This window comes from Palaemon carinicauda, chromosome 28 (assembly GCF_036898095.1).
Source record: "Palaemon carinicauda isolate YSFRI2023 chromosome 28, ASM3689809v2, whole genome shotgun sequence".
NCBI lineage: Eukaryota > Metazoa > Arthropoda > Malacostraca > Decapoda > Palaemonidae > Palaemon > Palaemon carinicauda.
In genome coordinates, this window is record NC_090752.1 from 56,544,744 (window position 1) to 56,558,001 (window position 13,258).

The 13,258-nt window shown below is 43.4% G+C and overlaps 1 protein-coding gene across 1 annotated transcript in view; it reads right to left on the reverse strand.

Moving 5' to 3' along the window:
* The window catches only part of LOC137621609 (golgin subfamily A member 2-like), a 109,286-nt gene that overhangs the window by 40,686 nt on the left and 55,342 nt on the right, over positions 1–13,258 (reverse strand). Inside the window, exons 8-9 of the mRNA XM_068352033.1 lie at positions 10,373–10,567; positions 649–849 (exon numbers count right to left, since the gene is read on the reverse strand). Of these exons, the coding sequence (XP_068208134.1) occupies positions 649–849; positions 10,373–10,567 (396 nt within the window). The remainder of the gene's footprint in view (positions 1–648; positions 850–10,372; positions 10,568–13,258) is intronic.

The following is a 13,258-nucleotide window of genomic DNA, read 5'->3' on the forward strand; positions in this document are numbered from 1 at the left end:
GTCCAAACTTCAAGCAACAATGAATTTCAAGTTTTGAAATTAAAATACAGTAGTTTTGCCATATATTACCCTATTTTAAATTTATACAGTACAGTCATATTTCTAAAGAGTTACAATTAATTGAATGAAATAATTTACTTTGAATAACAGAGACTTTGGGCTACAACTATGATAGTTGAGAATTTCAACTTGGTGGTTTGGGTAAACTACCGATTAATATTAGCATCAACCTGTATCCAATTCTATCACAAATTAACATATTCCAAGTTCCTTCGTGTTTTGCTGTATATACAGTATCTTCAAAAACAATACTACTGTAGTCCTGTGAATTCAAATACTATACAAATTCTAAGAAAAATCTTTGATACAGATAGACAACAATTATTATTCCCAGCCAGTCAATCAGACCACTGAAATATTAGATCTATAAGGATAGAAAAACACTGAACCAAGATATTGGACAAAAAAAAAAAAAAAAAAAAGAGGAGACCAAAATGATTAAATAATAGGTGAATGTAGATGTGCAATGGAGCTTGGGATTAACAGCATGCTAGGGACATCCTTATTGCTGGTTACTCTTCGACATCACAAACAATATACTGTAATGTTCACCTACTGACAGACAAACAACTGGGACATGTTCCTCACCATGGCGTTATTTTGTTCCTGTAGCTGGTGTTTTTCCTCTTCTAGTGTGGAAATTTTCTTGTTTAGGTTTTCTCTCTCCGCATGAACTGTCTCTTCATTAATTCCAGATGGTGGAGTGACACTCAAGGCTGACTCTAGTTTCCTTTTTGTATCGTCAAGGTTTTCACTCAGAGACTGTTTCTCTGCGGTTAACTGTTCAACCTACAAAAGGTAACATGAAAAGATGTACAATAACACAATGGTATTATTAAGTACATATAGTGCATTTTTATTCATGTTATAAAAATTGAAGAATAAAAATTTGGTCTTACAATTAATAAATATGAGGTTGGCAAGATATAGTCTTAGAGGGACAGATACAGTACTACTATACTTTTAAAAGAGTATTTTTAAAGGGTTTAATTTAAATACTACAATCATATGTATATTAATATAAATACTGTTTTGTTCAAAGTTTAGATCATGACAATCCTAAAACATGGAAAAAAGAAACATACGAGTTTTGAGTCTGTGTTCCTTATTTTCAATCTACAGCATTAACAAAAATAATAAGAGATAGCAAGTGTTCAGGGAAAACATGACAGGATATGGTGAATCTCCTCTACATTTCAAGTTACCTTAAACCATGTAGTTACTAAGACAACAGATATCTCAATACCGCAATTGTGGAACTTGACAGAAAAACTAAAATGGAACCAAAAGATCCCTCCACAAAAAAAAAAAAAGCCATCAGGTAATGACTTCAATAACCACAAGCATTACTTAAGCTTCTATATATATTTTGGCATTGCAATTAAAAAAAATTCTTGTTGATATGGTCAACAGCAAGGAATATGTTATTTTCATTAGTAAAATAAATTTTTGAATATACTTACCCGATAATCATGTAGCTGTCAACTCCGTTGCCCGACAGAAATCTAAGGAGGGATACGCCAGCTATCACAATACTAGAAGGGGGTGTACTAACAGCGCCACCTGTGGCCAGGTACTCAAGTACTTCTTGTTGACACCTCCTCAATTATTCCTCGATCCCACTGGTTCTTTATGGGGAGGAAGGGAGGGTCAATTAAATCATGATTATCGGGTAAGTATATTCAAAAATTTATTTTACTAATGAAAATAACATTTTTCAATATTAAACTTACCCGATAATCATGTAGCTGATTCGCACCCAGGGGGGTGGGTGAAAACCAGTGAACAAGATTAAAGGATAGCCAAGTATCCCCAAATTTCATATAACAGTTATCTCTAATAACAAATGAAATAATAAGTACCTGGTAAGGAAGTCGAATTGAACCGTTACTCTGCCTCTTTTTTAAGTTCGTCTTCCTTACTGAGCGCAGCGTTCCTCTTGGAGGCTGAATCAACCCAAGGTGCTAAAGTATATAGGGTTGCAACCCCTACTAAAGGACCTCTACACAACCTTTAACCTAGGCGCTTCTCAAGAATGAATTGACCACCCGCCAAATCAAAAGGATGCGGAAGGCTTCTTAGCCTACCGTAACAACCATAAAAACAACAAAAAGAATTCAAGAGAAAAGTTAAAAAGGTTATGGGATTAAGGGAATGTAGTGGCTGAGCCCTCACCTACTACTGCACTCGCTGCTACGAATGGTCCCAGGGTGTAGCAGTTCTCGTAAAGAGACTGGACATCTTTCAGATAAAATGATGCAAACACTGACTTGCTCCTCCAATAGGTTGCATCCATTACACTCTGCAGAGAACGGTTTTTATTAAAGGCCATCGAAGTAGCTACGGCTCTTACTTCGTGGGTCCTTACCTTCAGCAATGCAAGGTCTTCCTCCTTTAAGTGAGAATGTGCTTCTCTAATCAGAAGCCTTATATAATACGAAAGCCCATTCTTGGACATGGGTCTCGAGGGTTTCCTGATGGCACACCATAAGGCTTCTGACTGTCCTCGGAGAGGTTTAGACCTCTTGAGATAATATTTGAGAGCTCTGACAGGGCAAAGAACTCTCTCAAGTTCGTTACCTACCATGTTGGAAAGGCTAGGTATCTCGAACGATCTAGGCCAAGGACGTGAAGGAAGTTCGTTCTTTGCTAGGAATCCAAGCTGGAAAGAACATGTAGCAGACTCGGTCGTGAAACCAATGTTCTTGCTGAAGGCATGAACCTCACTGACTCTCTTAGCTGTTGCCAGGCAAACGAGAAAAAGAGTCTTGAGGGTAAGGTCCTTGAATGAAGCTGACTGGAGAGGTTCGAACCTAGATGTCATAAGGAACCTTAAGACTACGTCTAAATTCCAGCCTGGAGTGGAAAGACGACGATCTTTAGACGTCTCAAAAGACTTAAGAATGTCTTGAAGGTCCTTGTTGGAAGACAGGTCCAAACCTCTATGGCGGAGAACTGAGGCCAACATACTCCTATATCCCTTAATCGTAGGAGCTGAAAGGGATCTCTCATTCCTAAGATGAAGCAGGAAGTCAGCTATTTGGGTCACAGAGGTATTGGTAGAGGATATTGAATTGGCTCTACACCAGCTTCGGAAGACCTCCCACTTAGACTGGTAGACCCTACGAGTGGAAACCCTTCTTGCTCTGGCAATAGCCCTGGCTGCCTCCTTCGAAAAGCCTCGAGCTCTAGCGAATCTTTCGACAGTCTGAAGGCAGTCAGTTGAAGAGCGTGGAGGTTTGGATGTAACCTGTCTACGTGAGGTTGACGTAGAAGGTCCACTCTTAGAGGTAGAGTCCTGGGGAAGTCTACTAGCCATTGTAGTACCTCTGTGAACCATTCTCTTGCAGGCCAAAGGGGAGCAACCAGCGTCAGCCGTGTCCCTTCGTGCGAGACGAATTTCTGCAGAACCTTGTTGATTATCTTGAACGGAGGGAATGCGTACAGGTCGAGATGGGACCAGTTCAGTAGAAAGGCATCCACATGAACTGCTGCAGGGTCTGGAACAGGAGAACAAAACAGAGGAAGTCTCTTGGTCATGGAGGTGGCAAACAGATCTATGGTAGGAGACCCCACAAGGTCCAAAGTCTGTTGCACACACTCTTGTGGAGGGTCCATTCCGTGGGAATGACCTGATTCCTTCTGCTCAGACGATCTGCTGACACGTTCATATTGCCCTGGATGAACCTCGTGACTAGAGAGAGGTTTAGACTTCTTGACCAAATGAGGAGGTCCCTTGCGATCTCGTAAAGGCTCCTCGAATGGGTCCCCCCTTGCTTGGAGATGTAAGCCAAGGCTGTGGTGTTGTCCGAGTTCACCTCCACCACTTTGCCTAGCAGGAGGGACTTGAAGTTCAACAGGGCTAGATGAACTGCCAGCAGTTCCTTGCAGTTGATGTGGAGAGAACGTTGTTCCTCGTTCCACATTCCGGAGCATTCCCTTCCGTCCAAGGTTGCACCCCAGCCCGAGTCCGATGCATCTGAGAAGAGATGAAGATTGGGGGTCTGAATGGCCAAGGATAGACCCTCTCTGAGAAGGAGGTTGTGCTTCCACCACAGGAGAGTGGTCTTCATCTCTTGGTTGATAGGGATAGAGATTGCTTCCAGGGTAGAACTCTTGTCCCAATGAGCTGCAAGGTGGAATTGAAGAGGGCGGAGGTGGAGTCTGCCCAGCTCGACAAACAGGGCTAGGGACGAGAGAGTCCCTGTGAGACTCATCCACTGTCTCACTGAGCAACTGTTCCTCTTCAGCATGCTCATGATGCACTCTAGGGCTTGGCTTATCCTGGGGGCCGATGGAAAAGCCCGAAAACTCTGACTCTGAATTTCCATTCCCAGATACACGATGGATTGTGAGGGAATGAGTTGAGATTTTTCCAAATTGACTAATAGACCCAGGTCTCTGATAAGGTCTAAAGTCCAATGAAGATTCTCCAGACAACGACGACTCGAGGAGGCTCTCAACAGCCAGTCGTCTAGGTAGAGGGAGGCTCTGATGTTTGACAAGTGAAGGAATTTGGCTACATTCCTCATCAGAAGGGTAAAGACCATAGGAGCTGTGCTTAGGCCAAAACACAGGGCTTGGAATTGGTAGACGACCTTTCCGAAAACGAATCTTAGGAAAGGTTGGGAGTCTGGATGAATCGGAACGTGAAAATAAGCATCTTTCAAGTCCAATGAGACCATCCAGTCCTCCTGTCTGACCGCTGCCAAGACCGTCTTGGTTGTCTCCATCGTGAACGTCAGCTTGGTGACATACTCGTTGAGAGCGCTGACGTCCAGCACAGGTCTCCAACCTCCTGTCTTCTTGGCCACAAGAAAGAGGCGGTTGTAGAAGCCCGGGGATTGATGGTCCCGGACTACAACCACAGCCTTCTTCTGCACAAGAAGCGACACCTCCTGGTGCAAAGCTAGCCTCTTGTCCTCCTCTTTGTAGTTGGGAGAGAGGTTGATGGGCGAAGTGGTCAGAGGTGGTTGAAGGAAGAATGGAATCCTGTAACCGAACCTCAGCCAACTGACAGACTGTGCGTCTGCACCTCTCATCTCCCAAGCTCGCCAGAAGGTCTTGAGTCTGGCTCCTACTGTCGTCTGGAGAATCGGAGAGTCAGTGTTTTCCTTTGGATGACTTGGATCCTTTCCTGGACTTGCCTCTGTAAGAGTCTGGACGGGAGCTTCCTCGGCTGGGGGCTCTACCACGAAAGGGCGGTATGAATCTAGTCGCAGGGGTATCAGCCACTGGGGAGCGGTAAGTCTTAGGGGCTGAGGTGGGAGCCTTAGACTTACGAGCCGAAGAAGCTACAAGATCGTGCGTGTCCTTCTGTATCAAAGCAGCCGACAAATCTTTAATGAGCTCTTCGGGAAAAATAAACTTCGAAAGAGGAGCAAACAGAAGTTGTGAACGTTGGCAAGGGGTAATGCTGGCTGAAAGGAAAGAACACAGCTGTTCCCTTTTCTTCAAAACCCCTGATACAAACAAGGACGCTAGCTCGCCCGATCCATCTCTGATGGCCTTATCCATACAGGACATTAACAGCATGGCAGAATCTTTGTCCGTATGGGAGGTTTTCTTGCTGAGGGCCCCCAGGCACCAGTCGAGAAAATTAAACATTTCAAAAGCTCTAAACACTCCTTTAAGCAAGTGATCCAAGTCCGAGAAGGTCCAACACACTTTTGAGCGTCTCATAGCAGATCTTCGAGGCGAGTCTACCAGACTTGAGAAGTCAGCCTGGGCAGAGGCAGGTATTCCCAAGCCTGGTGCTTCCCCTGTGGCATACCAAACGCTCGCTTTCGAAGTGAGCTTCGTTGGAGGGAACAAGAAGGAAGTCTTGCCAAGAAGTTGCTTAGACTGCAGCCATTCCCCTAAGATCCTAAAAGCCCTCTTGGAGGATCTAGCTAGGACAAGCTTGGTATAGGAAGACTGAGCTTGTTGCACTCCCAGCGAAAACTCAGATGGTGGAGAGCGGGGTATAGCTGAGACAAAATGGTCTGGATAAACCTCCCTGAGAAGAGCCAAGACCTTGCGAAAATCAAGAGACTGTGGAGAGGGTCTGGATTCGTCCACGTCCGAAGAGGGATCAAGGGTGTGCTTCCTCATCATCCGAAATCTCAACCCCAGAATGAGGCGACGGGATCGGAAACGAATGCTGAACCGCAGAGTCAGAACGAGCAGGAACAACAACAGAGGTGGAAGGAGGAGGTGCAGCAAGTTCCTGTTCCTGTGGTATAAGTGGAGCGTGAATAGATCGAGGCTGTGCAGAACAAGGTAAAGTTCCCGCAAGCAGAGATGTCTGAGGAGCAGGATCAGGGTGCACGGGTAGAGCTCGGTGCAGCAGCTGAGCAGACTGACTCACAGGTGAAACTGGTTCAACATCGTACGCCTGGCAGATGGAGCTGCGACTGGGTGCAGCGAGTGCAGGCGGGTGCAGCACAGGCTGAACCGGTGCAGGAGGTTGGTGCACCACCGGTACAGGCGGGTGCAGCAAAGACTGAACGGGTGCAGGAGGTTGGTGCACCACCGGTGCAGGCGGGTGCAGCACAGGCTGAACCGGTGCAGGAGGTAGGTGCACCACCGGTGCAGGCGGGTGCAGCACAGGCTGAACGGGGTGCAGGAGGTTGGTGCACCACCGGTGCAGGCGGGTGCAGCACAGACTGAACCGGTGCAGGAGATAGGTGTACCACAGGTGCAGGAGGTGCAGCACTCTCAGCACGACACTCACGCATCAGGTCCGAAAGCTGTGCTTGCATGGACTGAAGCATAGACCACTTGGGATCAGCAGAGACAGTAGCAGACTGAGGCAAAGCCATAACAGTGGTTGCACCACCGGTGCAGCTCTGTTGTACCTTACTCCTCTTGGGCGGAGTACAATCGCTAGAAGACTGAGGCGAGTCAGAGCTGAGCCAACGACTGCAACCTGGCTGAGCACTCGAGGGTTGGACTCTGCGTTTAAGAGGTCTAGAGACCTGAGACCAACGTTTCTTCCCCGAGGGAAGATCAGCGGACGAGCGGAAGACGGGCTCAATCGTCTGCAAGTGGGAGTGACGGTCTGTGGTAGACACGCCCGCAACCACTGAGGATGATTCTGTGCGCCTAACAAGGCCTGCCGAACCCTTATGCCCTTCGACATTGCTTCTCCCCTGGGCTTGGGAGCTTGCAAGAGGTCCCGGACTGGGAGAACGACTGGCTCGCACAGAAAAATCCCCACGCACCACACTGGCACTAACACTAGTACAAGGCACTGCACCGACACTAGCACTCGTCACAGCACTGGCACTAACTTCACCCACTGCACTCTTGGCCTTCAACTCTTTCACTTCGGCCATCAGAGACTTATGGTCACTTACCACTGACTCTACCTTATCGCCTAAAGCCTGAATAGCACGTAAAACCACTGACATATCAGGCGGAGGGCACACAGTAGGTTCGGGGGTAGCCACTACAGGGGTAGGATCAGGAAGAGGATCATGAGATGAGGAAAATAAAGAAGAGTGAGAAGAACTCCTCCTAGCTCTAATTCTCTCTAACTTAGAAGAATACTTTAAAAGTCGGACAAATTCCAATTCCGAAAGACCGGCGCATTCCTCACATCGATTTTCTAACTGACAGGGTATGTCCCTACAGTCAGAACAAGCGGTGTGAGGATCTACCGAGACCTTCGGAATACGTCTATTGCAAGACCTACAACGTCTATGGGAGGGGGCTTGCGAAATGTCAGACATTTTGTTTCAAGAGAAGTCAAAGGGAGATCCAAAAAACAAGCAAAAATTCGTTAACCGTTAAACTGAATTAAATAAAAGCTATCTAGCTAATATCAGAAGGTTTCCAGTAATGCGACAGCCGTAAATCAAAGAGAATACATCACCAAATAAGCGAGAATAAACTCGAAGACCATGAGCGTATCCCAGAACGTCTAGCCGGAGGCACGACAGAGGAATAATTGAGGAGGTGTCAACAAGAAGTACTTGAGTACCTGGCCACAGGTGGCGCTGTTAGTACACCCCCTTCTAGTATTGTGATAGCTGGCGTATCCCTCCTTAGATTTCTGTCGGGCAACGGAGTTGACAGCTACATGATTATCGGGTAAGTTTAATATTGAAAAAATGCAGAATATGACCACTTTTTGCAGTTATTAAAACAGTTTATTTTCCAATTAACTGATGTTACCATATTTAACCAGAAAATTATGAACCGCAAGATATGTTTCCTTATAAGGATAGAAAATCCTTATATTGCAAATATGGAAGATAATTTATATTTTTCCTTTAATGTGAACCAAAGTCATTTATTTGGATCTCTTTTACAATGAAATGGTTAACATGGTGGTTGATTTGTGGCTAGCTGGCGAGGTTCATTGTCACTTCTCCGTTTGGCATTAGGACAAGATAGTGGGGTTGATTTGAGGTGAGGTTTCTATGACTTAAGTTTTTACTTTAAGAAAAAATCAAATAACCATCTAGATTTCAAAGTTGTTCCTAATAACCCCTTGAGAGGAAATTGGACATACTGCATTGCCAGTAATTTTTATTTATTTCTCCTTAATTTATTGTGTATGACAATTTTACAAAATATGTAAAATTATATAGCAATGGAACCAGAACCTTCTTCAGTTATACAAACAGAAAATATTTTAATTCCTAGCTTCAACAGTTTTTGTGCCAAGATAATTTAAGTAAAATGTCCCCAAGAAAGGGCCTGGAGCTTGAGTGACAAATGTTTTGGTGAGGGGGTGAAATTTAAAGGGTCAAGTGGGATGTATTATCAGTTACCAAACGGAATGTTCATCCTTACCCAGAAATGTTAGCTTCCTGGTCACATATGTTAGCAAGGAATGAATGATGCTAGTACAATGCTGGGATGGTAGGCTACACAGGACCCATGCCAGAGTAAGAGGTGTTTAAAGATCATGTAATCAGTAAAGGGTCTGGTATACCTATGAGCAACGAAAATATACCAGCTCAGAATGTAATGCTATACTGTCTGTGGACACCCCTTTGATAGAATGATCAAGGAGTCACCACTACAAACTCAATTATCTTGGGATTCACTTAAATCTGGTTCGTCCAGAATGACTATGGTCAATGGCTGTGATGTGAGAGGCAAAACAAACTGTCGTAGTACCTGACACTATCATAATCATTAGACAAGATGCTATTCTGTCCAGATGGAGCTATATCACACAACTTATTAGGTGATCACGATAGGTCCTAAGGAAAAAACAAGCAGTACATGTAAAAAAAACTTGTGGGCTACATCCCTAATCCAGAAAGAGGTGAAGGTGGTCTGTCAGCGCCATACACCTGTTCTCAATACCCAAACGACTGGAAAGTTTGGAAAAGTGCACAATGGGGCAATAACTCTGACTTACCGAGCTCTGGCTTGGGTAAGAAATTGACACCCTCGTCTGAAGACTTATACGCCTGTTTTATTATCGCCTGCAGAAAGAAAATGTTTTCTTGTGCCTGCCAGTGCTAACTAAGAATTGTTGACACTAAAGCAAAGATGTTGAATCCTCTGCAGATACCAGTTCACAACTCTCACTGGGCACAACAGCATAAATTTATGAATCTAGGCCATACAGTCTGGTACTGGGGACTGGGCGGTCATTCAGCACCCAGGTGCCGGGAGAAAACCCAGTTGTTGAACTACGAAGCATAAGTTAAGAGAAGTTGGACAGCAAGATGGAAGAGGGTTAGCGGAAACATAGATCTTGTAGAAAGCTACAATGCGGGTATAGCTAAGGACTGCAAAGATCCCTTAGTAATGCTTACAGTGCACTGTAGGAGGAGCACTGATGACACTAAAACCTCTACAAGAGGCCACAATAGCATCTTGTGGGGGTCATCACAAACAACCTAAAGATAGTAAGAGACGAAGTGATCCTTACACGATACCGAATACCAGTCTTGGTTACACTTCCAAAGGAGATAATGGAGAACTACACAGGATGCAATCACAATATGATATCTTTATGAAAATGTGGGACTTCAAAGGCCAGAGGTTCTGCGTGCAACACTAACTAACATTCTTAAAAGTATTTTCAGCAATAACTCTTATCAAAAAATTAGGTTAGTCATGGGAAGAAACAATTTACATCCACCTGTGATGAAACTTTGATAAGCATTATCTTTATTTCAGATTATAGATATGACAGAGATGATAGGGTAACTATGCCAGGTTTTGTGGATGGATGCAGATTAAGAGTAAAAGTGCATTCAATTCACCTGGTAAAGCTGACAGATAAATATAACTGAACAAACTGAAATTTGTTTAATCCGCAACAATTAAATAAAGCTCTTGAATATTATAGTGACATTACCATATGACGAAGGGCCTGGGTCTCCTCTGCAAGCTTTGTTGTATACTGCTGGTACTGGGAAGCCACCTGTGTATTCTCGGTGCGTGCTTGGGTTAAAGCTGCTTCTGCGGATGCCAACTGCCTCTGGCTTTCAGCATGGGCAGCCTGAACTTGCTCAAGCTGAGCCCTAATTTCATCGCTTGTACCGTCTCTCAGCTGGAAAGATGACAAAACATAATTTTAATCATATTCTAGTAAAAATAATTTTAGATAGTAGTTAAAATTTCATATACAGTAAAATCAAACAAATCTCCACTAAAGTTAATTCATGTGTAAAATCAAATAATGAATTGTTATATTTGATCTCATATACTAAAGTACAGTACTGTACTCTAATTCTCAGATGGGTTGCCAGAAAGATGATTGCAAACAAGAAACCTGTCTTAGGTTTTCTTACTTGTTCTCAATTATAGTTACAGAGATAAAGGAAAAAATAGAGAGATGGATAGGTTATCATCACAAACATATGCAAGTACGTACTTTCTTGCATACAATACCTATCTTTTGAAAGACCAGTTTTCTTTCTGGGCAGTGTTCATTTTCTAAATAGTGAGGTACACTTTAATGAAAAATATGTGAAGGCCAACTTACTACTGCATTGTACCATGATTCAGATCTAACCAATGGTGTTCTGAGATATGCTCAAGATAGCAATATATAAAAAATTTCAACAGTAATCTATGCTTTTCATAGGTATTCTAACCTGTGTCCTTTAAAATAGGGGTATGTCTTCAGCGACATTGGTAAAACATTGAATCACTAACAAGGTAGTTGGTTAGCGACAGGTGGTACGAGGAGAAAGCCCCGTCCACAACCCTGTCACAGAATATCAACTTTTGTCTTTAGTCCTGGGACTGAGAAAAGTTGTTGAGGTGGGAAAATTAATTTAATGGACTCCGGCTTGTACAAATATTTTAAAAATTTGTATATACAAGTCTTTCATCCTTTAATTAAAAACAAGGAGACTCACTCAATGGTGGGAGTTAGTTCCCAAGAATAAAACCGGAGGGTTACTTTCTTCCCTGGACATTTACTGGCTTAAAAGGAAACTAGTACTAGGATCCTGAAAACAGGAGGCATTGGCAGTGTCAAACCAGGTACATCTCTTCCACCTATCCTCCTGGCAGGAGTTGCTTCTTGTGAGATGTCTGCAATAAAGTGCTCTGTCATGTAACTTGCCAGCAAAAAAATGTCCGACCAGCGTATAATGGTTACGACTGCTGCATCAAGAAAGAAAGAAAGGTAAAAGAGCAAGTCATTCTACCTCTCCTCAAGACTCATGTTGAATACATTACCTTAGACGAGATGTATACTAAGTCCTGTGAGGGAGCTGGAAGTGCTACACAACTACTAAACAGTCACGTCAAGACCCAAGGAAAAGTGGTCTAAAGCTCTTTGGGTAACGTCTGAAAGGTACGGAAGGGCAAAGGGGCTCCGACACTTTCAGCTCTAAGTATGCCAGTAGGTAAACTGGAAGGCTACTGAAAGGGCTAAGCTTGAGAGGTCTTACTTGGAATGACAAAGGTATGCAACAACCAAAGATGCACCTGCAAACAAACCACCTCGTCAAGCCAACAGGGTTAGTGTCTAAACACTTCCTTCTTGTTCCTGCTAGGGCTAATGAAAAGGCTGCGACACTCCAATCTACGTGTTGAGTCCCCCTCAAGTAGCACTGTAGTGCCCAGATGTGCAACTAGGTAACTTTGTTCATTTAAAAAGAGAGATAGAATTGAGATGGTTTTAACTGGTGTTCGGGACCAACTGATACCGGGTCTTCTTGCCATAGTCTGTGAGATTAAAAAGGCAACAAAACCCCTATCCCTTAAAAGCCTTATATCATAAGAGCCTGAAACTCTCCTACTCTCTTACTGATGTAGAAAAGAGAGACAGTCTTGAAGGATGATCCCTATGGCACGCAGGTATGGGCAACACTGTATAAATCAAGTTAACTCCTTCCCGATACAGAGAAACTATCATGAAGCAAGAGGAGGGATGCTCAGAGTTATTTCGTCTTCCAGATCAAAAGAGCAAGAACAATACTCCAAAGGAGGGGGGTGAAGTTGCTTACAGTCAACCGTTCCCACAGCACATTGGGTTTCGAAGTTTTATCTTCATAGGAACCAAATTCACTAAGCCATATACTTGTCTTTCGGTACGCTTTTGCTAACAAGCGAGAGCGCTCGCATAAATAAAAAAGCAACACTCATCACAAACAAACGAAAGAAAAGATCCAACAGTCAAGAGAACGTGATGGCATGTCTGTGACCCTTTAGGGACAAAGATAAAAGTAACTATTCTGTAAAAGGCAGATGGGTGGGGCTCCTCTTTTATGCCACCTATCATTAACAAACTATCTTGTTAATAATTGCATGGCCATTCAAGCACCGCTGAAGACATATCCTCATTAAAAAGGATGAAAGGTTTGTACATGCATAGGGACAAATAAATGAATGGCCTAGTTCATGAGATCTTTAATATCCAAAATGTATAACATTAATATGATAGTTCAATGAGACTCCAGAGTCATTTTTAAACTTTAAAACAACTCTTGCAACAGAATTTATTCTTAAACAGTGAATAAAAAAGCAGGATAAAGTGAAAGAAGTTGGGCAGCCAAGAGGAAATAGACCTAAAAGAGCAGAATGTAAACGAAAAGCAAATAGAGGAGAATAAGGACAGGCCTTAAAAAAGAACCACTACATTACTTTGGATATAAACTGGAGTTAGAAGCAGGTATTGAGAGAGAAGTAAGATCGAGTAGCAACAGCATGGTTAAAGTGTTCTGCAATTCGACAGGCCTTAAAAAAGAACCATTACATTACTTTGGATATAAACTGAAGTGAGAAG